We start from the raw sequence: 27913 nt of genomic DNA on the forward strand, positions 1-27913 counted from the left end.
TTGAAGTTACAAAAGGGGGCTGGTGGCACTGCCAGCAGGAGGCAGCAACGAGCACTGGTGTGAGTCCCAGATCCTGCCCCCAGGCCTGGTCCGGCACTGATTTGTTGTGTGATCCTGGGCAGGCTGCTTTGTCTGCTACGTCTTGGTTTTATACATTGGGGGTGATCCTACCTGGATAAGTATAGGGGGTTAGCAAGCTTTGAATAGAAAGTGTGGGCTGTCTTCCTAGTGCGCTCTCCAGGGTTGGGAAGACTCAGGGTCTGGAGAACAATTCTGAGCGGGGCTGAGAGGGAGCTGGCAAGGTAGATACATGGCAGGGACCACAGAGGCTGCTGTGGTGGCCATGTGACTCTCCAGGGCCCTTCCACAGAGGAGTAGGGTGGGTGCTTTTCTTGCACAGGACAGGACAAAAAGGCAAAGATTTACCTTGCAGTAGGAGAGATGTGGGTTAGACTGTGTGCATAACTTCCTAAGGCTGGGGAAAGCTTCAAAATGTCCTTTCTCTATCCTTAAGAAAGGGACAGGTGACCCCTTGGTGCACCTTTGCTCAGGACGAGCGATTTCTCATTTATCTTTTTAACGGTCGTCACTGGATGCACGGTGCTGGAATGAATGCATCTGTGCGTGAGTGAGTGACGGAGGTGTGGGTTTTGCACATGGTGACCAGTAGGGACCACCAGATCAAGGATACTGAAGCTGAGAGCCACCCAGGCCAGAACTTAAACACTACACTCTCTAGCTCCGAGCCTCAGTTTTTCTATCTGCAAGATGGGGACAAAAACATCTCTTCAACTTAGGTAACAGGATTTGTGTGAGGACAAAGTGTGATGGAGGAATTGAACATATTTTGAAGATTAACCCCAAGCTGCCCCAAGGAAGGTGGAAAATGGCTCCCTGAGGTTATGTGGGAAGATGTCAGGGGACAGAGGTCCCCTTCACAGCAGGTGTGCCCTGACTCAAGAACCACGGACAGCGAGAGGGCAGTCTACACTGGTGCAGCCCTGCCTCTCCAAACTCCCTCCCGACTCTGAGAAAAGGGCGGATGAGAACGGAGGGGCCCCTGCGTCCACACCTTAGTCGCTGGACTGGGACCTGGTACACTCTTTAATGTGGCTTCTTACCTGGAGCTGGAGCCCCAGAAGCCGAGTTCACACATTTCTGTGAGAGAGCCAAAGTCAGGGCAAATCTCAATCATTCTAAGGGAATCTCCCGCATTCACTTTTTCCAAAAATGGGGAAAATGAAATCCGGGACCTGGAAAATTTCTTTCCATTTTGAAATTCTTTAAATTTCAGCTCAGAAGGGAACATCACCCTTCACCTTCACTTCCATTCCAAAAATTTTTAAAAATTAAATCACTAAGACTATGTATCAGTTTATGACTATTGGGCAAATTCCATAATCTATAAACAGACCGTCTCCAATAGCAGATAAGGAGGACGTGCTCTTATCTTGCAAGGAGGCAGATGCCAGCATCAGGTGCCTGTCTCTGGGGTGTCTGGGCTTGCTGGGACACAGATCCTGGGCTACGAACAGCCATCAGTTTAGAGGAAGAAAGTAGAAACACTCAAAGACTAACACAAAGAAAACTTAGTGAAATAAATTGCATCCAATCTGGCCCTAGCCTCTGAGTCATTTCTGATACCTCTTTTTACAGAAACAATGAAATGACTTCTACCCCTGAACTTGGGAATGACAGAGGGAAGAGAGGCACAGAGACAGAGACTGGAAACCACAGCCTGCGTGGGAGGGGCCACGAAAATGACGCTGACACTGTACAGCATGGGATGCATGTCTGGGAACCGGATAGGAACGCTATGAAACGCAGTCCACGCCCTCTGGCCTCTGGGTGCTCAGAGTCGCCTTTGCTGGGTGACTCAAGGTAATGACTGAGCAACAATTATTGGCTTGAGCTGTGCCGGGGATGCCCTTGGAGGCTCTCGCCGGCACACTGCCTGCCCTGCACAGGGTCCCCCAGCTCCCGGAGCTGCTGCTTCCAGGCCATCTTTGGCCAGTTCTCTGGTGGGATGCTGCTCAGCTCTCTCTCTTTCCTGCAGCCAGTGTCTCTGACTCCCAGGCCTCCAAACCTGTCACACCCGAAGCCTGTCCACAGCAAGAGTTATGTGCAGAATAAGGGTCACTGGTCTCACCTGGGCTTGTCTGCTTGTTTCTGGATTGGGAAGAGCTTGAATGGAGGGCCAGGCTGCCTCTCTGCGGACTTCATGGCCCCCACCAGAGTTTGGGGAGCCGACACTTGCTGGATCAGGATAGGCAACAGATCCCCGAACTGAAATGCCTGAACCCAGGGGCCATTTGTTAAGGGCTCATTTTTTTTTTTTTAGCTCACAACCAATTCATTATCAAGTTGAATCTGGTCTACCTCCAGAACGTCTGTCTCTCTCCACTTCCTTGGCTGCCACCATTATCTTATGCCTCCTAACTGGTGTCTCCACAGTCCCACCTTGTGGCCTTCAAATATGCGATTTCTTTGTGGGAAAAGCCCCACCCCACCCCACTGAGGGTGTAACTCTCTCCTCCTCCTCCAGAAGGTCCATTCCTCCTGCAGGCTGTCTATGGCTGCCTGCTTGTGTCCTGGCCCCTCCTATCTCTCCTCCCAGCAGGTGGGTGACATGGGACAGGTCATCTGCCCCTTCCTGGCCTCAGTTTCTTCACCTGTAGTGACAGCACTTACCCCGCACGGTTATGGAGAGAGAAATGAGTTAATACAGAGTGATGGCCCATCGCTATGCAAGTGTCCCTTGTCGCTGTCCTTCCACCACTGCTCCCTAAGCCCCAGATGGGTGGGGTTCCCTGTCTCATCCCCTGTGCGTGCTGGGGGGGCAGGATCCGGCATGGCCCAGCACACAGCAGGGACGCAGTGTTTGCTGAAATCACGACCCAGAAGCTTTCAAGTGAACTCCACCAACACTGGTCCCTAATGCTCCCTGCACTTCTGTGCGAGCCCAGCTGCAGAGGAGCCCCCAGAGGCCCCCGGAGGCAGGCTGTGACCTGAGGGGGTGCCAGGCCTGAGGGTCTCTGCCTTCCCTGGAACACACCTCCCTGGATGCACCGCCCTTCAGCCAAGGCTACAGAGGCAGGCCAGGGCAGTCCTGGGCTGGGGCAGAGCAGAACCCGGGCTTGGGGCTCAGCATCTCCTGGGGAGGGTGGTGCTTGGCCATGGCTGTTGGGGGAAGAGAGAGAAGGGGGCATGTGTCCTCTGGACCCCGACTGAGCAGCCAGTTGTGGGGCTCCCGGGCCCTGCTTGTCTCAGCGCTCCCCTCTGCAGGCAAACTTTGTTTCAACTTGAAGCCAAAACCGTCATGGGCATATTTTGACTTCCAGAGATCCTTATGACGGCTGGGTCGGCCCCAGAGAGAGAGGTGAGGGTAGCGGGGACCCCAACCACGTGGCCAGGTAGGCGCTGGCCCGGCTACCACCCAGATCAGGCGCGAGCGCCGGCGGGGGATCGGACTAGCGTGGAAAGCCTCAACTGACCGCCCGGCGCCCGCCTGCTGCCCCGGGCGTGGGGCGCTCCCGTGCCCGGCACCGCTCCCGGGGACTCCGAGCCACGTACAGGTGAGGGAGACGCCAACAGGGCGAACCCCAGAAGGGCGCGGCTGGGACCGGAGGGCGGTGGCGAGGTGGGCCCGGAGGCTGCCACCCTCTCCCGGGGGTAGTGGCTTCCCCTCCCCCACCCCGGCTTCCCTAGCCCGCACCAACGGGAAGGGAGCGTCCCACCCGGGGCCCCAACCGCGCGCTCGGGCTCGGGCTCCCGGCACCGGGCGAAGCGGCTGCCGGCGGGCACGCGGGGCGGGGCGGGGCGGGGGGCGCCGCGCTGGGCGGCGGGGCCCACGTGCTCGGGTGGGTGCCCCGCCCGCGCCCCGCGGCCCGGCGCCCCCGGCCCGCCCGCCGGCCCGGGCGCGGCGCAGGTGCGCGGCCCTCCCTCCGGGTCGCGGCCGCGCGCACTCACCGTGCCCTCAGAAGGCAGGTAGCCGATGTCCTCGATGGCGCAGATGTTGATGATGTGGACGCTGCGGTCCTCGGCCGGGAGCGTCGAGTACTTCTCGTTGACCCTCATCGCGGCCGCCTGTGCGCCGGGACCGCCGGGCGGCGCGCCCTCCCCGTCCACGGCCCCGGCGGCCTCTGCAAGAGGACAGGCAGCGTTCGCCGCGCGCTCGCAGGGGGCCGGGCCTCCCGCTCCGCCCGCTGCCCTCGGCCGCCCGGCCCCGCGCGCGCTGCGCTGCGGGAGCGCCCACCCCGCGCCGGGTCCCCCGGGCCCCGCGCCGCCTCGGGACCGGGGCGCCCGCCCGGCGGCCTTCGCCTTGAGGAACGCTATAAGCGCTGTGCGCCCGCCTATGGCCGGGGCGGCGGCCACGCGGGTCAGATTTTCCGTAGAAATTTAAACACAGGAAGAAAGTATTCCACTCCTGCGGGCCCCTCCAAGTTTTATTTTTATCCGAGGAAAGTGCCCCTTTAGCTTTTTTTGAGGGTGGCCAAGGTTTCACACCGGAGAGGAAAGTTCCGAGCTCCCACCCTAAATAAGTCTCCAAACGCTGCGCTTCGGTGGAGGGTCACCTCGCAGAGGAGAGACGCTTCTGAGATCGAAGTCAGGAATGTGCTCCCTGCCCCTTCCCGCTCCACCCGCGCTGGCTGACTCCTGCTGTCACTCAGTCCTCACCTCCTCCGGGGAGCCTCCCCTGCTTTCTGCCTGCCCGCCCTGTCCAGCTCCCCCTTTGCTTCTGTGCATCTCCTCCAGGATAAGCGTCTTTCCCGAGCCCCGTAATGTTGCCAGCACTCCCAGTTAAAGAATGTTTGGTGTTCTCTGACCAGGCAAGAGCAGAGTCTGGAACACAGTTCATCTCATTTATCCCCACAGCCTGGTCTTCCTTTTGCAGAGGGGGACGGGGGCTTCGGAAGGCCAACGGAGGGGGCTGGGGCTCCGCCAGAGCTGCCTGCAATCCTTGCACGATGCTCTACTGCCTCCCTGAGGGAGGGATGGTGACTTTGATTGCTCTCACCCTAGGACTAGCAGGGGCCGGGCACACAGTAGGTACTTCTCAGGACATACTCCTCTGTCCCTGCAGGAGGACGCAGTCTCCAGGGGCAGCCACACTCAAATTTAGTCCTCAGGGGCCACTCTCGCAACCTTGCCCAGTGGTAGAGATACCTCCCTTCCCCCTGCCTCCCTACATTCTGCTAGTTCTTCAAGGTGTGTGCCAGATGCCACCTCCTCCAGGAAGTCAACTTGGATTGCCCCTCACCCAAGCACTCAGGCCCAAGAACCTGCCTATACCTTGACTCTGGCACTTCCTTTACTCCAGCTCATTTCACAGTGAGTTCATACAGTTGACACTCAATATTTGCTTGTCAAGTGGCTACTGAGGAATATTCAGGGCCTACAAAAATGATTATAAAGCTGGCTTCCAAGGTCATGATGTCATGAGTCTGTTGTGATTCCAGGAATGGATTCTGGACTCAGACAGGATGGGGTGGGGAAGATGGGGTGGGGTCTGATCCCAGCTGTGGCACGTTCCAGCCCTGTGACCTTGGGCGAGCCTCCTTAAGGCTCACAGAGCCTCCATCCTTCTCCCGTGAACGTCAAGTTTGGGTGAAACTGTAGCTCAGTGCCCAGGACAGGCTGGGCAGTGGTGGCCATGGTCCCTACTAGTCATCTTGTCATTGTCATGGCCTTCTCCCCTCCCCTATTTAGGCTCAAGTTTGTGAATTTCTTGAACTTGGAGAGGTGCAAGAAGATTACTCCGTCCTTGGGCTGGCCTTGCCAAGGGGAGTTGAGTGGCCCTAAAGGACTCTTTGTCTGCACCTTGGACAGTGAGAGGAGGTTTGGAGAAGTGCGCTAGGCTGGCCAAGGCGCCACCGGAGACAGTCCTCCACGGTCTGCCATGCCAGGGAGATCCTGCCCCTCAAAGTTCAAGTTTTTAGGGCTGGGAAGAATCACACACACACACACACACACACACACACACACACACACACACACACACACACACACACACACACACACACAGGCTTATGTAACTTCATTCCCTTACTCTTGTTGGTAAACAATCAAGGTTGTGTAACCCTAATGTACCATTGTTCTAAATTTATTTTCAAGTGGCAAAGGGTCTTGTAGACATCTACGAGATACAACTTGTGAAAAAAGAGTAACAACCTAATTCCTAAAATCTGGGTACATTGGTACTTCCAAACGTTTGGGAGGTGACAGTTGACTCCTGACCCTAGGAGGGGCCTCTGGGGCTGCAGGGTGGGGGACAGTTTTTGAGCCTTAGCAGCTCCCTACTTCTTCCTGAGACAGCGCCCTCCCTGTGGTTTTGCCCAGAAAGCTGCGTTTCACCTCTTCTTTCTGTGATCTATGCCTTAGCATAGATTCAAGACGTCTGCTTACCTGTAAAGCATCACTTTCTTTGCTCGGTATGGGGATGTTTCCTTGCTTTGCCCCTCTCCCTGCATCTGCTGCCCTCTCCACCCCTAGTCTTCCCAGGTCGACAGGGTGGAAATGCTTCAGCTAGTGGAGGGGAGATGCAGGGTGACCTCTGCATAGAGCAGGTGAAAGGAGGGGTCAGCTGGATCCCAGGCCACTTATGGCCTGGGCTGGGGGTTCTTGGGTCTTGGGATGCTGGGGACCAACAAGACGTTAAAAACAACGTTCTCCCCAAATCAGGAAGGGGGAACGGGGTTCTTCCAGCTGAGGGTCCCTTTTGTTTGGGTGATGATGTCACCTTCCTGGTTCCAAGCTTGCTAGGATTATCTCTACTCTGAGTCACCAATTGCTTATGAACAGGTCCTCTAGATAAGCTGCTGCATTAGTTTTGCATTTTCTTTTTTTGACTCAATGATTCTCATTAAAAACACAAAGGGACGGATTTCCCCAGCAGGCTTAACTCTCCGCTCATGAATGAGGGAAAACCAGTCTTATTAGTTTAAACTGTGCATTTTTGGGGAAGCTCTGGGCTTCACAGCTCACCCTGTTTTGCCACCGTGTGGTCCTTCCGTGTCACTGTGATGTCCCCCACTGTTAAGCACTCTCATCTTTGCTGACATCTTAATGGTCACGGGGGTACAAACACAGAGCCACAAGGGATGCAGGAGAGAGGAGGCTGGGGAGGCAGTTGGGTGAGAGCCTTGCTTGTTAGAGGCTTAGGAGGGCCCCTTTCTGATGGTGTTTTGTTTTTCAACAATTTCATCGCCTTGGGGTTGCGCACGAGAAAGAACGTCTCGCTCTCTGCCTGCCCAGCGGCACGTGACTGATCCTCCCGGGTGAGCAAACCAAGCTCTACACAGCGAGCAGAATGAGGCCATGGTGAGCCGGGGCAGGGACTGTCCCTGCAGTGGTCTCTGCTACAGTGTCCTCAGGTAGGCTTCTCCGCTGGGCACCGCTGACCTGGGCTGGATTGATCTTTGTCCTGCCGCCGTCCTGTGCACCTGGGATCCTCCCACTGGATGCCAGGAGTACCATCTCCCTTCCAGTGTGATGACCAAACATGTCTCCAGACATTGTCAAATGTCCCCTGGGGGCAAAACCCGCTCCTGTGCAGAACCCTGCTCTGGGGGGCGGGGAGGGGGCTTACCATCGGCCCCCGCCTGCGCTCTCGCGGAAGAGCAGGCTGATCTTATTGCCCACGTTGCTTTGATGGAAATGGAGGCTCAAGAGATGCTTGGCTTTTTATTAGAGATACACGAAGTGGGAGTTTTGGTTTGCTTCTACAAAATACACAGATACCCCCCCCCCCCGGGTGAGCTGGCACAGCCCCGGGGGGAACCAGGCTGCTCTGTCCCTCAGTTCTACCATCCCTGTGCGGGGCAGCCTTCTCCCCAGCTCAGATCTCTGCACTCACAGGCGCTAAATAAATGCTGTTGACTCACAGGCGGCCCGGGTGGGAGGAGGAGTGTGGAAGAAGCGAGCCGCTCATGACTCAGGGCTATTGTGAGTGCCAGTGGCCACCCAGCCCCCGCTGGCTCTGTGTCCCCTTGAAGTGTCCGGTGGGCAATCCCTGTAGGAAAGAAACCAGCCCCAAACAGGTATATGACCTAATACGCTAAAAGCGACTCAGGGTGTAATTATCCCCAGGGAAGACATGCCTGGGGAATTTATAACTGAGATACAGTGGGCGGGAGACTGGACCCCTGTCATTTCCTTCCCTCGCATGATGTCAGAACCCTGAGCCGAGGCCGGCACGCTGCAGCTGGACGGGGAGACTCCGCGGGCACGGAAACCGCCAGCCCAGCGCTCTGGACCGCAGCCAAAGCATGAAGTTCTGTCTGGGGCGTGTTTTCCCCCAACAGGATCCACGGGTGTTGTTGCCATCAGAGGATTTTCAGATATTTTATGTTTTGTTAACCCAAGGCCTGCCTTCTGAGAATTCCTAAGAACTCTAAAAACATGCCCAGGGTGAGTTAGAACCCAGCCAGCTCAGCCAGCCTGTTACCTCCTGGAAGCCTCTCTGGCTTGGCTCAGTGGGCACCACTCATCTCTGTTCAGTTGGCTCTGTCCCGGCATTCGGATCCATTTCTGCTCCATCCTCCTCGTGTCTTCTGCTTTATTTCTGCACTCTTTGCTCCTCTCCCTGTCTTTGGCACAATATAGATTTCCCTGTTTATGTTTATTTAACAAGCAGTGGTGCAGTGCTTACTCCAAGCCAGCACCATGCTAAGCGCTCTACAAATATTAACTCACATTTTTTTTTAAACAGGGATTACAACCATCTACAAATGGATTCACACAGATGACCCCCCCCCAACCCTCTGGGGTCCTTTCTTTGGAGGTGTGGGGAGAGGTCCTGGTTGAGTCTCAAACAGCTCCCTCCGTGCCAGCGACCCTGCAGGAATCGGGACGTTGGCCCCATGATAATAGACGCCTGGGCATCAGGAATCCTGCCCACCAGGGACGGGACCCAGGATGCTGCCGGGCCGGCCTCCGGACCACCCTGCCCAGCGCGGCGTGGGGACTCCGGTTGCAGCCCGCGGACTCCCCGCTTCTCAAAGTGAAAGCCCCGTCTGGTGGTTTAAGTCTTCTTCCTGGGGCTTGAAAGAGCTGCAGCGCGCCCGGGCTGGGGCCAGCAGCCCCTCCATCAACGCTCCCCGAGGGGACAGAGGACGTCCGTGTCGCGCGCACAGGCGGCCTTCACCTGAGCTCACACCACACGAGGCAGAGCCCTCCCGGGACTGCGTGCCCTCTCTCCAGGTCAAGGAGCCTGTGAGAGATAAGGACGAGGCCAGGGAGCCAGGATGGAGCTCCGCCGTGCCCTTTGAGCATGTGACACAGAAGAGGCTCTCGCCCAGGCAGCCCCAGGACCTGCGTCCTCCATGCGCGTGTGTGTGAGTGTGTGGACTGCATCACGCCTGCATTATTGCTCCCCTGGGGGCAGGGACCACACACAACCCTGATTCCCCGAAAGACCCGTCTCCAGGGAGGCTGGACCCTGACATTACAGCCTGGGTCTGCGGCCCAGGTCTCCCTCTGGAGTGGATCCTTTTCGACCAGTGCGGCCTCACACAGCTTCCTCAAAGATTGAGCAAAACCAGACATCCTTGGACAGAGGACCAGGCTTAGGTAGCTTTATGCGCAGATTCAAGGCTTTCCTGAGACCCCGGGCCTGGAATAAAAGATCTGGGGTTTTGGGGGCCATGACGGGCTTTCCCTGGAAACTGTGCCGTTCACGTGGTCATGCCTCCACCTGTGTGTGACTTGGTGCAGAGCTTCTGTTTTGTGTCAGGGCCTCTGCTAGGACCCAGGTCTCCGTCCCGCCACTGAGCTGCTCGGCTGCAAGCTTCTCTTGGTGCTGCCGTGTTCTGTGTTCCCGGGGCTGCCCGGCTGGGTGATTTGAGATGCTCTGATAGCCACATTAGAAGAGTAAAAATAATCCGATGAAATCAGTAAAATATTTTAGGTAGCTTATTAGATTACAATGTTACCCTTCAACATATAGATGATCAATGTAACAATGATTGAGCTATCTGACATTCTTTCTTTCCCTATGAGAATTTGAAACCTGGTGTGTATTCCACACGCACAGCTCATCTCGATCCAGACAAGCCCCGTTTCAAGGGTCACGTCCCCGTGTGGTCAGGGACGAGGTCCACAACTGCTGGCTACAGCACCTTTTCTTAATACGTACAAAAGCTAGTGGACGGCTTTTATTTTCCACTTCATATTTTTCTGTGTTTTCTAAGATTTATGCAGTGAACACAAATTAGTCTGATCACCAGGAAAAGGGAGACTATTATTAAAAACACTGCCATATCATGTAGCCTGCAGGCTTACCTTGGACCCTTTTATTGTTTGGGGGAAAATGGCCAGTTTATCACACTTTAATCTGCGGAGCACCAATTCAGAGAAAACCATCTTTGCTGATGGGGAGACACATTCCTAACATGTTTTGGCAGAGTTGTCTTTAATTACAAACCTATCTGATTGCACAGCTGGTCACACCGGCTTTTAAGTGGAGGAGGTGAGAGAGCTCTCTATTTCAAGACCCGAAAGGCAGCCACCTGGACCACCTGAGGGCATCCTCCAAGGCTCCCCCGGTGCTGAGCGTAAGTTTGGCATGAGTCAGCCGTCTGTGTCCCCCAGGAGCACTCAGACAGGATGCTCAGAGATGCCATGCACAGTACTTGGGGTGGGGTGTCATACCCAGTTGCCTCCCCTGAGGACTCCTTGACCCCGAGAGGCAGATGGTTCTCCTGATAGCACTGCGTGGGCTGGTAGGGGATCATTCACTCACTCACCCATGATTTATCCATTCATCTATTCACTCACTCATTCATGCACTCACTCTCTCATTACCTGCCCTCCACCTTGCCCGCCCCCTCGTTTTTCTCCGCAGGCTTCACCATCCTCCATACCCTGCATAATTCACTTCATTGTCTTGTTCTGTCTGCCCCACCCCCTCCCTTGGCTAGAATGTCAGCTCCAGGCTATTTTGTCCTGATTCATTCAGTGACTCCAGATTTCCGTGCCTGAAAATGACACCAGAACTGAGCCACAGGGACTGAGGACAAAGGTGCAGAAAGCAAGCCAGTTATTCAATGAGTTTGGGCCCCGAAGCCTTTCTTCTTAAGAGGTAAGATGTTGGAAGGAGGGGAATGCATGTGAGAGGGTAGCCTCTGAGGCAGAGGACTGACACCCGCCTGTGCAGAACGTGCTAACAACCCATGAGGAGTTACCTTGGCCCTTCAGTCCCTTTGCTTCTGCAGATAAAGCCCAAAGGTCCACGCCCTGTGGAGTTAGTAGGAACACACACACACACACACAGTCACACAGAGACCAGCTCGTCCCCAAAGGGGTACAAATGAGTCCAGATCGTATGACCTCCTTCCTCACGTTCATACAATTAGCAGTCCGAAATCCACCCAGATCTCACCCTGACCACAGCTTGTCGCCACCCAGACCCTCCCAGATGTGTGGTCACACGGGCCTCAGAGGGCCCAGGGCCACCCGCCCCCTCCATGGTGCCCTGGCCTCTTAACAAACGCCACTTCCAAAAGCTGGGCCTGGTTTCTTGTGCTTCCTGCGAATTTTTACACCTGAAATCAGACTTTCTGGAAAATCAGATCCTTTTTTTGTTTTGCTTTGTTTTTTCCTCCTGCCCCTTCCATCCACCCCTGAGTGGCAAAAGGATGCCTCAGAGGAGGGATTTTTTAATTCATTTATGTTTTAGCCCACGATTTGATTCTCAGTGCAAGCACCTTGAGATTTTCTTAATCATGGCTCCTCCTTCCTGCTGCCCCACTCCGGTCCCCTTGGGGGAGAGGCTGACCTCTGACCTCAGCCCCTGATACCCCCCCCCACCTCTGCAGAACTCACTCCAATCCTTCCTTCCAGCCCCTTTCAGAAGAGAGAGCCCATCCTGTCCTCTGTCAGGGAGGATGTCAGTGCCCCAACTTCTTCCAAAAGGAAAACGAGGGGAGAAAGAAAAACTCTGGCTGGTGCCCAGAGATGTTCCAGGCCTGTGTGAGCAGATCCATGTAAATTGTTTCATACGCAAAGTGTATTGAGGGGGACACACTGCAATCCAGGGGGAGACGGAACAGGCCCAGTCCCTGCACCTTAGGAAGGACGCGGGCACCTGGCTGTCGGCTGCAGGCCAAGCGCCGAGCTGGACTGGCCTCTGCAGCACCAGTGACGTTCGAGGCCAGACTGCAAGGGAGGAGCCAGGCGGCAGGGAGCCCTTCCCCCTGCTCTCGGTCACTTGTTTACTTTGGGGACCAAAAAGGGGACTGTTTTCCCTTGAGTGATGAGGGATGCCCTCCCAAGAGCAGATACTTGGTAACGGCGTCACAGGAGTTAACTTCCTCGAGTCCCGGCTCGGATATCACCTTTCCCGAGGGCCTGCCCTGTCCCCTCCTCCCTTGCTTCAGAGCACTTGTTACCGACTGTTCACTTTCTCGCTGCGCCAGGAAAGCAGAGCCTTGTCCATCTTACTCTGCTGGAGGCACAGCACCCAGCGGAGCCCGGCACAAGTTGCAAAACGATTTGTCCAAAGCACAAATGAGTGAACATCGTGGGCTCTGCCCGTGTCCACAGACCCCAGCAATGCGCAGAGCCAGCCCTATCACGACAGAACAACTTAATCTGGCTCAAAGGACCCCTGAGCCGCCAGCCTTGTCAGGGCAGGAGGTGTGGAATCTTCACAAACGGGTTCTCCCCAGGAGCCAGGAAGATGGAGCTATTGTCTGAGCATTTTCAGGCTGATGGGGTTGCTGGGGAAAGTCCTGGGCCACTAGTCCAGCTGCCACACAAGCCCAGTGACGGCCCTTGTCAGGCCTCCAACCTGCACGAGGGCTCAGAGCTGGGCCTTGGGATAGAAGGACACCCCCTCTCCATATTTATAAGGTCCTACTATGTGCAGCCACTGAGCTGTGAGCCCCAGACAGAAACAGAAGACAGATCTGCCTGCACTGAGCTTACAGTTGCCTGGGAAAGTCAGAAAACCCAGGGAGAGGCCTGAGAAAGAAAGATCACAGACAGTAGGTTCTGGAAGGTTCTCAGGAATGAGTGGTTCTCAGCTGGGTCCTAAAGGGTCACTGGGAACCAGCAAGATGAAAAGGAGGGGACAGCTGCTCCGAGCAGGGGAGGGACTGCAGGTGAAGGTGTCCGGGGCCTGGCGGGACCTGGGGAGGCAGTGGGGGAGATGATGTGGCCGGGAGGGGAGGGCAGTGGGGAAAGGTGAGGGGCCACGGTTCATCCATCGGACGGTTGCCCCCTTAGCACTGCCGCGCCATCCCCGAGACACAACATGACACAGTGACACAGCGCTTAGGTTCCAAGGGCTGCCCCGGTGCGGGGTGGAGGGGAGTGGAGGTGTCCGGAGACTCGCGTGGGCAGCTTCCCACGAGGGGGGCCACAGTGGCCTCGCTGGGAAGGGGACATTCACAGCCCCTCAGGAGAGAGAGACGTCGCGAAGACTCTGACAACCAGACTCTGTTTTTACGCAAATAAAAAGATTTCTAATGATGCGCACTGGTGCTGCCTTTCCAAGAGCAAGGGGCTCCCCCGCAGAGCGATGTGCTCGGGGACCAGCGGGGCCAACGCGGACAGGCTGCTGCTGCTGGCGGCTCCCCCCGCGTGTCTGTGAGGGCGGGTGTTTCCTCGCTGGCCCAAGGGCCTGCTGGGCCCAGGCTGAGCCGGTCTGGGGGTGCGGGCGCCTCCTCCCGCCTGACTGTGGTGAGGCTGTGCCATGACGGCCTTGGGAGTCCCTTCATTCACGGTCCATGGAGCAGAGGGACATCTCGGTGGCAGGCTGGCTGCATCCCTGTGCCGGGAGGTATTTTAAATGCCACGGGAAAGCAGTCATCTTCTCTGTGCCCTTTTCAGGGGCAGGCTAAAGTCAGGCCGTCTCTTCACCCTGACCTATACTGAGTCACCAAGGAGAGGAAGACACAGCAGGGGCTTAATAGATGCTTGTGGAAGGGACTGTCCCAGTGGGCCCTTGAAAGTGTTAACTCATCTATCAAAATGGCACAGGCCTCTTCACTCCCAGGTCCTGCATGCCTGCAGGGTGACCTTGGACAGATCCCCACTTCCTCCTTGGTACCAATTACACACAGGCTGATGGGATGCTGGGAATGGACCCAGAGCGCCCAGCACGGGTCCTGCGAGGAACGCCAGCTCAGCGCCTGACACGGCCGGTTACTGCTGTGATGAAGACAGAAGCGGGGCTGTTTGTCATTACGATGATCACAGACTCTGAGGGGGTCTGAACAGAAGGAATGCTCAGCCATCTGGGCCAGCGACCTCCAAACCTGGCCTCTCAGGCATTCATTCATTCACACAAGGGACATTCGTTCATTCACTGAACACCTCTGGGCGCCAGGCTGAGGACATGGAGTGGGCGCTGCAGACACGGGGCTCCCATTCCAGCAGGGGAGGCCGACAGGGAACAAGAAGGCAGGCAAATGGGACTGTCGGAGGGCAATGACTGCCACAGCGGAGCGCGCAGACGGCAGGCTAGTGAATGAGGGGTAGGGGCAGGGGTGGCCGTGGAAGGCCCCTCTAGGGAGGTGGCATCTGAGCAGAGGCCGGCAGGATGAGCAGACTTGGCCCTGGACTGTCCAGGGAGGGACATTCGAGGTGGAGGCTGCAGCCGTCTGAGCCCTGAGCTGTGATGAGCGTTGAGCGGTGGGCACAAGGGTGGAGGCTGCTGAGGCTGGTGGGGAATGCGGTCCAAGAGGGGTCGGGGTGGTGGGGCTGCGGGGCTCTGCCCCTCTGAGTGGGAGAGAAGCACAGAACTAGCGGGTGACGTGGTCCGAGCTCTGTGGTTAAGGAGATGGAAGGGGGGGTCTGGGGTTCAGCAGGCTGCCGGGGCCCAGGAGGTGCATTTTAGCCAAAGACCCTGTAGCACCTGATCTGACATCACCCTGACAGCACGCAAGGCCTCCTCTGATGATGGCTGAACCCAAGAGATCACAAGCCCTGTGATGGAGCCCTCAGTGTCCCCTGGGACAGCCATGCCAATCTCAGAGGGATCCTGCTCCGAAAAGTTGGCCTTGCTCGCAGACTCGAGCATCCCACAGAACTACTGGGTCACAAGAACAATATTCAGGATTTGCAGTCAGCTGTCCCTGCCCTTGGTTAGGCTACAAATCACTCTCAACCATGTATTTCAAAATCCTTTGTCCTGGAACATGAACAGATGCCAGCTACGAGGACTCGGGTTAGCAGCTTGGTGTGTGAGTGCCTGGGCTCTGGGGAGGTTCTCCAAGATCACATCCCACTCCATCCCTGCCTCCCGTTCTCCTGGAACTGCCCCAAATGTCTCTATGGCGTCCCTAAGCTTTTCATTGACTGAGACAGTAAATCTCATGAGATGAGGACCAGCAAACCACTGATCTAATTCATACTAAGGTGTAAATGACTTTTCTCTCCCACATAATTTTAGTAGGTGAACAGGAAAACCAGCATCAGGCCCATGGACATCTGGGGGTGGAGTAAGTGGAGAAAGAGAAAAAACTTCCCACGGCAAAGAGAAAGGGAAGAAGGAAGAGGTTTGGGAGAAGCGAGGAAGGAAAACCTTTCTTTCCTGCTGGTCTCGCCTGGACTGACCCAGTCCTTCACTACCCGCTGCCTTGACTTTGGAGGCCAGCACACCCAGGGAGGGGCCAGCACCTGTCCGATCCCTGGGGGCAACGTCAAAGCTCACCTCAGTCCAGGGCGTCCATCTGAAAAATCTCTCCAGAGCAGAAAAAGGACCAAGAACAAAGGAGAAAAAAAATGGTGAGGCCCAGGAAGGACCAGTTGGGGACTGAGAAACTTGTTTCTCAGATAAGCATCTGGCCTTGGAGAAGTGTTCCTTCTCCTCTGTGGGGCTGAGGCAAGAGAACCAGCCCGGGGGGCGGGGGTGTAGGAGAGATGTGGGCTCTTCTTGATGGATGGACGGATGGTGCCGGAGAGGCGGTCAGGCCCCCGTTCCACAGACAGGCTGTGAGACCCCCAGCCCAGCCCTGGTCTACCCTGTGGGCTGGGGCTCCAGCCCTGTCAGCGTGATCTCGGGGGCAGGCAGGGCTCTGCCTGGCATTTCATAAGCCCCCTTCCCTCAACAAGCCAAGTGGCAAGAGACCCCTCTGCGTCCTGGAGGCTGACCCCCGACTGCACGTGCCAACCCACTCCCAAAATGCGAGGACTTCCGGTAAAGAAGAAAAAGGAAAGAAGAAGGGAGGGGACCGCTCCGTGTCACTGAGTATAGTTATTGGTGGTGACTTGATTTTGATTCATCACAAAGTTACCAAAATGGGGGGAAAGAAAGACTTGCTCTGAATGACCAGGTCATATTTCTCCAGAACAGATGGGATTCTGAAGCCCAGGGTGGGTGGAATGATGGCTTTCTGTTATCACATGTAACAGGACACCAAGGAAACAGTGGGTGAGACACTTGGGGACGTGGGGACAGCTGAGCTTCCCAGCAAAGGGTAACAGTGCCAGGTGGTGTGGTAAGACTTGCATTAGCATAAATTTAGTCTAATCTTTAAGAAAGGCAGGAATCGCTCAGGTAGGACGCCCGCTGGTGTTGCAAGGCCGCTGGCCGTCAGCGCGGGGTGGGGCGTGCTGGCCATTAGAGGGGCCGGGCCCCAGGAGACGGGATGCGGCCTTCCTGCGAATGCTCCTGCCCCTCCCCCTCTCCCCTCCCATATTCAGTGCACTGAGAGCACCAGGCACACTCTGATCTATGAGAGTTTCTATCCCAGGGAAACTCAGTGTCTCGGCCAATGTTTATAAGTGAAGGTCCACATAGTCACCATGTCAGCCTTTAAAAAACACAGATGTGGGGTTTCACATTCAGAGATTTTCAACTGCACCCAGGGGCTCAGAGAGCAGCCGGGTTTGGGACCCACCCAGTCTCAGGAGGGCAGACAGGCACACAGGTGACCGTGGGGCTGTAGGGCCAGTAGCCTCAGTGGAGACGGGACACGCACGGAGCCCACGGAAGCCCCTGAGCTTCCGCGCACAAGCGCACCAGGCGATAGCGGGTTCTCGGGCCAGTTAATGCTGGTGTTGGCTGTCAGCCATGTGTCACTTCTCTGTCCTCATAAGGACTCCCCGAAGACAGCCTCGCTCTTAGTTTTCCCCCAGCCCTCTAGTATCCCCATTTTACAGACGATGAGACTGAGCTCAGAGATGTGAATGAACTTGCCCGAGGTCACGCGGCTGATGAATGGCAGAGCAGGATGCGAACTCAGGTCTCCCACCTTCAAGTACCAGGTCTTTTCTGTCTTTCCAAAGTTAACCACTCCCGAGGGGAGACTGAACTGTGAGCCTTAGGCACCTATTAACTTAGGCACTCACTGCCTGTGTGCATCTAAGGGGTGCACTGTCCTGAATGTTCCAGAAGATAGGTGGAGAAGGCGGAGAGTGTGGGCCCTGCCCTGAGCAGCTTCGGGGAGGGCACGTGGTGGGCTTGGGCTTAGGTCAGCAGAGAAAGCGGAGAGGCACGGGGGTGGGGCCGAGTCAGAGAAGGCTCCAGAAGCAGACAGGGGCTGGGCTCCAGCTGACTGGGGCCCCGAGGAAGGGAGCTTCAAGTGAAGGAGCAGCAGGAGCCATGGCACCGAGGGCCGCCCCCCTCGTGGGGAGGAGCCGGAGCCTCACGCCTGAGCGCCTCTGTGTCAACAGCCATCACAAGTCAGACGCCACCTGCCACACGTCCAAGAAACAGCTGTGCCCTCACGGCTGCTATGAATTTGAGAATGAGGCTAGTTTTGTCATTACAGAACTTGCACCCCGACCAGGCTACGGATTTCCACACTGAGGGAAAACCTCCAGGTAACAGTCGAGTGATTTTCCCAGGACGCAGTCTGCCTCGGCAGCGATGGAGGACTCACACCCAGCACGGCCCAGGCATCGTATCTGCTGCTTAGAATACTTTCATAGAGAAGTAAGTAGACATACTGCTCACTCACTCATTCATTCACTTCCTGGAATAGTTATTCCTGCCACTACCTTTAAGCATTTGTCTAGTGAGGTACATTCAAGACCAGTATTTGTAAAGCCCATCCCCAGTGCCCAGAACAGCGCCGGGAACATAGTGAGCGCTCAAAGCGCCACCTGCTGAAGGAATGGCGAACCCCCCTTTGTTCAACGCCATCTGCGCGACGGGCGCTGTCGGCGCTTTAGCGCTGTTGTTTGGGGCATCTTCAGGAGGGCCTCTAGGCAGGGACCGCTATCTCCATTTGACAGATGAGGAAACTGAGGCACAGAAAGGCAAAGTAACTTGGCCAAGGCCAGGGCTCGAAACTGCAAAGCCAGCGTAGCAGGCGCTGAGGTCCCCAGGCCGCCCCTGCCTCCGCTGGGTGACGTGGGTGACGTGGGAAGGTGCGGGCAGCAGGAGCTGGCGCCCCCAGCTACTTCCTGCCAGGCTGCGGGCCCAGTCTGCGAGCTGGGCTTTCGGCTCCTTTTTGGACCTTGGATTTTCACCTCCCAGGTGTTGACAGCCAACTCCCAACATAAGCCACCAGAATCCATCAGAGACTGTCGCCGGTGGCGACGCCTGTGAAAACTGTTGTGGTTCAGGAAGAAAACATATCCTGCTCATCCGGGAAGCAGATGCCCAGGTGTTCACAGGACACGCAAACTGACCCGAAGAAGCCAGGCAGAACCCTTGACATTCAAGAAGAACCTGTTTCCACTGGCAAACACGGTGCCCAGTATCCTGTCGGTCCACTTTCTGGTGTGGTGGCGGTATGTATCATTTCCTGATGAGCAGAGAGAGACTCCAGGGGACGCTACCCAGCACCTAGTGGCCGGCAAGGTAACTGCCATCTGTGCCCCTCTCTAGGCAAGGGGACGGAGGGCCAAGATGACAGGAGAGAAAGAGGAGGGGAGGGAAGAGGAGGGAGGGAGGGAACCAGCACCAAGGACAAAGTCTGTACGTCGGCTTTCCTGCCGTTCAATCCTACATCTAATCAATAAGCCACTCCCCATGCGTTGCCCAACCTCAAAAACTTGATGAAACACAAGCAGAGATGACTTCCAGAACCATTTTTGAAGCAAGATGAGGAAGAAAAGAATATAAACGCACCTTTAGAAAAAATATTCTGGGTGAACCTTAAACTTTCTTCAACCTTAAAAGAAGCTAAAACATCTAATAAATTGATACAGTTTATAGAAACTGGATAGATTATTACATAGGAAAATGTTTACTATGTTTCAAAAAATTCAAATCCACCAGTTCATCCATTGGGTAAATGTTTATCTAAAAGTTCAGGGGCAAAGTTAAACAGTTGAAATAAAATGGAATTAAGCCTTAATATTTTGTTTTACTTGGAGTACAGATGGAAGACAAAAATAATATCTCATAAAACGGAAAGTTTCTATTTTCACCAAAATATTTGGAAAAGTTATTTTATTTTTAATTCGGATACCTAGCTTCAGTGTAACTTTCACAAGGGAGGTTTCAGCAGAATCCTGGGAGCTGGAGCGTATCTGGAAATTGGCTTTGGTTATTATTTAAAACATTCATTCCACAAAGATACAATTTGTTTCAGAAAGTGTCAAACCAGCCAGAAACTGCCTATAAAAGCAGTGCTTGTAAAACCCCGATGACTCCAGGGGAAATTCCATTCTCCCCTCCTTTAATTCGACAGTGTCTCAGGTGAAAAGGCTCATCTTGTACTTTGCATCTTGGGTGCTGCTCTACAAGAGTCCTTCATCTCTGAATTTTTTTTCCTGGATCTTTCATTTATGATGATTTTATACACAATCATCAAAATCATGTTGAAGAGTGTCATGGAAATGCTGAAGTTACAAGAAAAGATCCTTATAAATCAAACGATCGTACCCCAAGTGTTGTCTTTTCTCTTCGTTTTCAGTGGAGAAGAAAGCCCTTGGAGACCCGAAAAGTAAACAGAAGTTATTCTGAATAGAAAGCCCTTCTTTGTTCTTTCCTCCTCTACCTCCAACTGCAGAGAAAGGGTTCTTTGGTCTGCTTTTCTGTCTTCATACTTTCTCAAGTCTTGGTCCCATACGTGTCAGTTTCTTAAATGTCTTTCAATCTACTGTGGCCATTATTCTTGTTTTTCCATAAATTTTGTTGTTTGTTTTTAGAATAGTTTCAGATTTACAGAAAAACTGAGGAGACAGTACAGAGAGTTCCCGTATCCCCAGCACCCAGCTCCCCTGTTGCTAACATATTAGTGTGGTGCATTAGTTGCAGTTAATGAACCAATACTGATACATTATTACTAAGTAAGGTCCACACTTCACTCAGCTTTTCTTCGTTTTCACTTACTGTCCCTTTTCTGCCCGGTCCCATCCAGGATACGTGATGTCACATGACCACGGCAACTACATGGCTGTTGTAGTGTCTCCCAAGCGTGTACCCTTTTTTCATGACAGCAAATGTGGCCATTTCTACATAGTTCCAACATTGGCACAAAACTTGACAGTGTAAAAGTGTATGTATTTAATCACTTAGATGTATGTTTTACTGAAACTAAATAGCTGGGTGTGTGGGAATTTAAATTTCAAATCAGTATTACAATTGCATGGCCATACTACCCAAAGCAATTTACAGATTTAATGTGATCCCTGTCAAATTACCCAGGACATTTTTCACAGAACTAGAACAAGTAATCCTAAAATTTATATGGAATCACAAAAGACCCAGAATCACCAAAGCAATACTGAAGAAAAGCTAGGGGAATAACCCTCCCAGACTTCAGACAAAACTACAGAGCTACAGCAATCAAAACAGCATGGTACTGGCACAAAAACAGACATATGGGTCAACGGAACAGAACGGACAGCCCAGAAATAAACCCACACACCTACAGTCAATTAATCTTCAACAAAGGAGGCAAGAATACACAAAGGAGAAAAGACAGAGTCTTCAACAAGTGGCGCTGGGAAAGCTGAACAGCTGCATGTGAATCATGAAGTCAGAACCCTCCCTCACACCATACACAGAAATAAAGTCAGTGGCTTGAAGACTTAAACATAAGAGAAGACACAATAAACCTCCTAGAAGAAAACATAGGCAGAACATTCTTCAGCATAAATCTTAGCAAAGTTCTCCTAGGGCAGTCTACTCAGGCAATAGAAATAAAAGCAAAAATAAACAAATGGGACCTAATTAAACTTATAAGCTTTTGCACAGCAAAGGAAACTATAATCAAAATGAAAAGACAACCTACAAAATGGGAGAAAATACTTGCAAATGATGCGACCGAGAAGGGTTTAATTTCCAGAATATATAAACAGCTCATATAACTCAATAAAAAGAAACTCAATCAAAAAATGGGCAGAAGACCTAAACAAACATCTCTCCAGTGAAGACATACAAATGGCTGATAGGCACAAGAAACAATGCTCAATACCACTAACCATTAGAGAAATTCAAATCAGAACTACAATGAGGAATCACCTCACACCAACCAGAATGGCCATCATTCAAAATTCCACAAACGATAAGCCCCGGAGAGGGTGTGGAGAACAGGGACCCCTCCTACACTGCTGGTGGGAATGCAGGTTGGTGCAGCCATTGTGGAAAAAAGGATGGAGATTCCTCAAAAAACTAAAACTAGTAACTGCAGCATGGGACTCACAAAAAAATCCCCATTTTTTAAAGACAAATTGAAATGTGGTGTAAGTATGAAGGTTGCTTGTGAGTTAAGGAGTCAGCATCCTGTCCTCCCACGGGAGTGGGGAGCGGGTGGTCAAAGCAGTCAGCTCCGTGGGGTCTCCAGGCTGTAAGGGGGCTGAGAACTCGCCTACTTCAGAGCTTTATTCGGTCTGAAACCCCCGCACCAGGTACCCACCAAGTGGCCTCTGACAGAGCCCTTGAGCTGCGATGCTTACAGGCTCCTTCTCTGCTCAGCTACACCTCAGCCGACTGCTGCTTTCCGACTTTCACCTATCTTCTATGTCCTGCCCTCTGAGGCCACGTGGAACATGGACAGCTCGCTCCCAGCCCTGCCCTTCAGAGACCTCCCTGCTCTCCCTTGCGAGGCACTTTCGTCCACACCACGGGCCAGCCTTCCTGGGACATGGCTCTGAATCCTCTCTCTGCCTGCTGCATCCAGCGGTTACGTTTTAATCCTCCTCGCTCGCTTCTTTTGCAGCATGAGAACAGCTCCCTGCTTTCTCCTTGGGTTGGGACCTAAGACTCCACCACGGGACGCCCACGTGCCCCTAGACAAGCCCCTTGACCGCCTCTGTCTCCCCATCTGCAAACGGAAGTCACGGCGCACATTCCAGGGTTACCAAAGGCAAGTCCGTGTGCCCCACGCACCGTGAGGCCAAACCAACCGAAACATCAGTGTTTAGAGCAGAGAAAGGTTTACTGCAGGGCCAAGCAAGGAGCACGGGGTGGCTCATGCCCGAGTAAACCCTGAGCTCCCCGCAGGTTTCAGCAAAGCACATTTAAAGGCCAGGTAAGGGGGGGGCGGTCCTCAGGGAGCGTGATCAGCTCGTGCACAGTCCTCTGACCGGTTGGTGTGGGGGGAACAGGGTGGTCAGCACTATCAGCCCCCAGGCGCCAGAAGGGCTGGGGCCACGCGCTCTCCATCAACAAGCAGTGAATTTCTTCCTTTTGGTGGTGGTTTTAAGCATCTGAAACATTCAGGAACTACATGTGAGAAAGGTCTTTGGGGATGTAATTAAGGATCTCGAGGTGAGATCACCCTAGATTACTCAGGGGGGCCTAAATCCAGTGACAGGTGTCCTCACAAGAGACACACAGGAGAAGAGGCAGAGATCGGGGGCGTGGCCACAAGCCTGGGACACCTGGATGCCCCAGAAGCTGGGTCACCGTCTTTTGGGGGTCACCGCTCAGCCCGCCACACCGGCCCACTGCTGACTGAGGCATGGCCAGTGACTCTTCCTCTTGGGGAAGAAGACAGAAAGGGCTGAGGGCCCTTCCCAGCCCCCCGCGCCGGCTCTGACAGTTGACTACACCTAGTTTTTGACATATTCTCTCTCCCAGAGCCCCGACATCCCGTCTCAGGCGTGTTTGTATCCCAGCATGTAAGGCAGTGATTGGTGCTTTGCTGGCCCTCAGTGCACGTCTGCTCCGTGAATCAGTGAATGAGAAAATGATAGACATGGAAGGCCCCTTCCTCCCTCATCCATCACCCCGGAGTCCCACTCGTCCTACTTTATAAGCAGCCCCGGTCTTCACGGGGGTCCCGAGCAAGGCTTTCCGAATCCTGCCCTCAGACTTGCAGCTGCGTGCCTCAACCCATCTCACTCCTGCTAATCGGAGGGAGGAGGAAACATGGGAGAGGTGCCTGTGGGATACTCGGGTGAAGCCGGGGGTGGGGGGCCTTTGGAAACAGAGGCTGGAGCTGTGGAAAAGGCCAAGAGCCAAGGGAGCATCTGGATTGGGGCATCATTAACACACAGGGTGATCGGGACAATGGGTGAGAGGGGATTACCCAGAAACGATGTGCAACCTTGGGAGGCGAGCGGGCAACCCTGGGAGCACTCACCCACCTTCCGGAAGCAGGCGGGAGGGAGGGGTCGTGCTAGTTGGATCCGGGTGATCTGGCCAGAAGAAGGCATCTTTTAGGGTCAAACCAGCAGGGGTGCATGTTGGCTGTGGAGCCTCGGTAAAGTCACCCAGCCTCTCTGAGCCTCAGTTTTGACTTCTGAAAAGATTGTTTGAAGACTTGTAATAATAGAACGAAAGCACGTAGTGATTAAAATAGCCACCAGATAGCACCGCAACACTAGCCAGCGTGTCTGTGGGCACCTGTGTCCCACAGGGACCCTACGTTAAGCCACTTAGGTGCAGAGAGGAAGGTGTGGCCGCCAGATCCCGCTGTCCCGCCCCTTCCTGCTCTGGGATGCAGGATACATTCGTCAGTTCAGCAAATATTGACCAAGCCACCAATTCTCTGCCGGGCCTGGGCCACTGCCCGCTGCTTAGGCTTTTCCGGCTCTGCCTCCATCTCTTCGAATTTATGTCTCATTAGATGCAAAAGCCCCAAGACTGAAAATCCTTGCTTGTGCTGAAACCCTAACTTTTTCTGGGTACAGTTTGGAATGGCTTTGCTCCCTGCACATCTTCTCAGGGTCTTCTTCTCCTTCTGAAATGTAATCTTTGTCCAGGTTGGTCCATGAAAGCAGTGCCCCAGCAGCCCCCTTCCTGTGGCTATGATGGCAAAACAAAGGCCAGGGGAGGTGGGCAGAAATCAATGTGTAATTATTTCCTTTTTCTTTCACGATGAATAATTAATGTTGGTTTTGGACACTGCATTGATCAGGGAAGAAGGAAAGTTGACTCTCCCCGTTGGCACAGTGGTACCCAAGCTGACCTTGTGGTCTGTGCATATTTGCCTCCCCCACCCAACCTCGGATGCTGTCAGCACCAAGGGCTTGTGGAACTTTCTAGATCTCTCAGCTAGGAGGGACTTCTCTGCTCTCTGAGCTCCTGAGACACCGTGCTGCCCTCCCAGATAGCACGCAACACTTTCTACCTGGGATTTGTCATGACTTGGGTGCTTGTCTTACTTTCCAGACCAGGATTGGCCGCCTTTTTCTGTTAAGGACCAGAGAGTAAATATTTAAGGCATCGTGGTTCATACAGACAGGACTGGCTACGTAATTGATAGGGTTCAGTGCAAAATGAAAATACAGGGCCTTTCGTTTAGAAATTATGAGGAATTTCAAGATGGTGACAGCAGATGACCAAGATGGTGACATGGGGCCCTTCTAAGTACAGGGCCTCATGTGACTATAAAGGTCGCAAGCCCATGAAGTGATCCTGTATATGGTCTCTGTAGCAATGACTCAGCTCCACTGTCACCAAGCAAAAGTAGCCACAGAGGATATGTAAATGAATGTGTGTGTGTGTGTTCCAACAAAATTTTATTTGTAAAAACAAATGGGCAGTCCAAATTTGGCTCCTGGATGAGAGTTTGCTGACCACTGCTCCATACAAGTGTAAATTCCTTGGAGGCAAGAAATCTTCTGCCTACACTGTCATCCATCCATCATCCAGCCATCCACCCATCCACCCACCCATCCACCCATTCATCCAATCATCCATCCATTCATTGATCCATCATCCATCTATCCAACCATCTATCATCCATCCAACCAACCACCCATCCCCTCATCCGCCCATCCACCCATCCATCCATCCATCTATCATACATCCAACAAAGCACTGCTGACAATCTATCTACCATACTCCAGCACTGGGCTAAGTGGGAGGCTATAGACAGAAGAGGCTCTTCCCTGCACTAGGGACATCTCAGACCTAAGAAGACACATAAGCACCTTGGTGCAATATGCTGCCAGAGACCCATGGAGGAGTTTGAAAGGGCACCTAAGAAGGATTCATTTTCACATCCCCCCAGGTCCTCACAAAGAGGAGAGAACAAGTGAGTGAATGAAAGTAAGTTTTGATGATCTACTCACTTGGTCTTGGAGGATTGGTTGGAACCCCAGGTAAAAGACTGGGTGTGATATCATCTGCACTTTCTATGGCTTTGGGCAAATGACTTAACCTCCCCAAGTCTTAGTTTTCTTGTCAGTAAAATGGGGATGTGCAGGTCCCCTGACAGGGATGAGGGGAAGATGGAATGGGACAACCCCCCTCTGAGCACAGAGCCTGACACCCGGATGTGTATCACCTGAGTCTCCTTCCTTCTCCCGGCCGAGCACCCAGCAGGCCCCGAGGAAAAAGTGCTGGGCTGGAGCCCTGGACATACAAGGAAGGGTGCTGAAGGAACCTGCTTATGTTTTTCCACACGCAGAGAGAAGCCTGCCGGAGAGCGGTGTGCACTGTGTGCTTGGTCTGCGCCCGTGGAGACGTTCACTTACTTCCTCCGTAACATTTCAGTTCCTCTACCCTCCCTTCCTCCCTCCCTCCCTCCATCTTTCTTCCTTCCTTTTTCCCTTCGTGTCCCGTCCTCCTCTTTCTCACTTGCTCCTCCTCCTCCTCTCCTTCCTCCCTCCCACTCTCTCTCCTTTCCGTCCTTCCTCTTCCTTTCTTTTTTTTTTAAACAATGAACTTGCATCCCTTCCTAATTTGAAAAAAACAAAAGGCGACCGTCCTTCATCCCCAAATGAACTGAGGGGTTAAAACGTGCCCAAGGATCCTGCAACTGCTCTTTCTTTTCCCAGATGAAGGGAAACAGCAGAGTTGCTGGCATCTTCCCAGTAAATGCACCATCGACAACAAACCAGGAAACCACTGTGGACACCTTGGACCCCTGCTCCCGCCTGGTCGGGTTTGTGCATTAGACCCCCTCAGATTCGCTCCAAACCCACCCACCTCTCTCCACGTCCACTGGCCTCGCCCAGGGCAGGTCTACCACCACCTCCTCATCACCACTTGCCCTTCTTGTCACTTTTCTCCACCCAGAGTGACTTTTCAAGACACCACAGATCAGGTCCTCCCACTGCTTTAAAAGCCACCTTGGCTCCCTATTGCCTTAGACATAGACTCCCAGCTTCTCACAATGGCACGTGCCCGCCTCTTCCCCCACCTCCATCCTTTCTGATAAGTGCTCTCCCTTCACGGGGGCCACTTTTCTGGTCCTCAAATTAGCCAAGCCCTTCATCAGCCCGTGCTGCTCCTGCTGGTCTCTGCTCCCCACTCTGTCCCTTGCTGATACCTGGTCTGGGGAAGCTCCCAGGTCCCCACCTCAGCCCCATGTTTACATCCTGCACCACACAGACCATCTGGTCCTTTCCTGCCATCTTCACTGGACTGAGGCTCCCAGGGGCAGGGCCCGCATCTATCTGTCCTGCTCTTCCCTGAGCATCTGGAGCCCAGCAGAGCGCCCATCACGTGGCTGGCCCTCCGTGAACACTGTCAAGTGAATGAAAGTAGACAAGGGGACAGCGGGCCAGGGAGTGTGTGTGTGTTGGGGGCTGTGATCAGGGCGCTGCTCAGATTCCCCAGGAGTCTAGGTTGCTCCCACGGGCAGAAAAGCTGCCTCTGGACCCTAAGGAGCCCTGCCAGGCAGCAGGCACGGGAGTGTGCCGCGTCCTAGCTGGTGGTGCCCATTCCCGCTGGCAGCTGGGCCAGCACTCGGCACACGGTGGCTGCTGGGTCAATCCCTGTGCCGGAGTCTGTGGCCATCCAGGGCACTGCTGGAGTCTTTGGAGAGGCTCCTCCTCATCTCTTCACCCTTGGGCTTTCTTTGTCCTCTCACCTTAAACACAAAGTCTCTCCCTCTCTCTGCCAGTCTCTTGGTCTCCTGGACACCCCCTCTGGCTCCCAGCAGCTCTCCCCCAAAAGGGGCCTTCCTCCCCTATTCCTTTTCTTCCGCCCACGGGGTTCCACCCAGCTGGGTGATGATGCCCAGAGATGGCTATGTCCTATGTCCTCGTTGCTGGGACCTCTATGTGGCCTTCCATGGCAAAGGGCACTGTGCAGGTGCGGTGAAGTTAAGACTCTTGAAATGAGGAGATTATTTTGGATGATCTGGATGGGTCCTACGTGTCATCACACGTGTCCTTACAGGAGGGAGGCGGAGAGACATTTGACTGCAGGTGGAGGCAGAGGTTGGAGGGATGTGGCCACAAGTCCAGGGACACCTGGGGCCCCTGGAAGTTGGAAGAGGCAGGAAGGACCCTCCCCTAGAGGCTGTGGAGGAAGTTCAGCCTTGCACACACCTTGATTTCAGATTTTTGGCTTCCAGGCTGTGAGAGAAGAAACTTTCGGTATCTTAAGCCATTGGTTTGTGGTCGTTTGTTCCGTGGTCATAGGAAGTCAGTTACACGGTCCCAGCAGGGGCTTTGGGACACTCTAGAGGTCTGTGCATGATCTGTGACCATCACAGCTTTGACCCTTATTGGCCAAGTCATGAGTCACAGGTCAGGGATGCGGGTGGGATGTTTGCTTGGTGAGATGGTGGAGCACCCCGCACCCCTCCTCCCACCCTGACCTCAGACTGCAGCTCTAGGGGGCGCTCGGCTCCAGGAAGCCCAGACAAAGGGTGTGGGGCTG

At 54.0% G+C, this 27913-nt stretch overlaps 1 protein-coding gene and 1 long non-coding RNA gene across 13 annotated transcripts in view; one reads left to right on the forward strand and one right to left on the reverse strand.

The window, feature by feature from the left end:
• The window catches only part of ANO1 (anoctamin 1), a 133009-nt gene that overhangs the window by 75233 nt on the left and 29863 nt on the right, over positions 1-27913 (reverse strand). For 3 of the 12 annotated variants that reach the window (XM_074371550.1, XM_074371548.1, XM_074371551.1), the window contains exons 1-2: positions 4678-4885; positions 3970-4142 (exon numbers count right to left, since the gene is read on the reverse strand). In XM_074371550.1, the coding sequence (XP_074227651.1) occupies positions 3970-4142; positions 4678-4858 (354 nt within the window). In that variant the 5' untranslated portion in view covers positions 4859-4885. Of the gene's footprint in view, positions 1-3969; positions 4143-4677; positions 4896-27913 lie in introns of those variants that run through there. The other 9 variants (XM_074371552.1, XM_074371547.1, XM_074371549.1 and 6 more) reach the window with 6 other exon arrangements.
• LOC123617343 (uncharacterized) lies at positions 5513-10242 on the forward strand. The gene is made up of 3 exons (XR_006725483.2): positions 5513-7373; positions 8175-8409; positions 8711-10242. It is a non-coding gene; the product is annotated as an uncharacterized LOC123617343 (long non-coding RNA).

This window comes from Camelus bactrianus, chromosome 10 (assembly GCF_048773025.1).
Source record: "Camelus bactrianus isolate YW-2024 breed Bactrian camel chromosome 10, ASM4877302v1, whole genome shotgun sequence".
Taxonomy (NCBI): Eukaryota; Metazoa; Chordata; class Mammalia; order Artiodactyla; family Camelidae; genus Camelus; species Camelus bactrianus.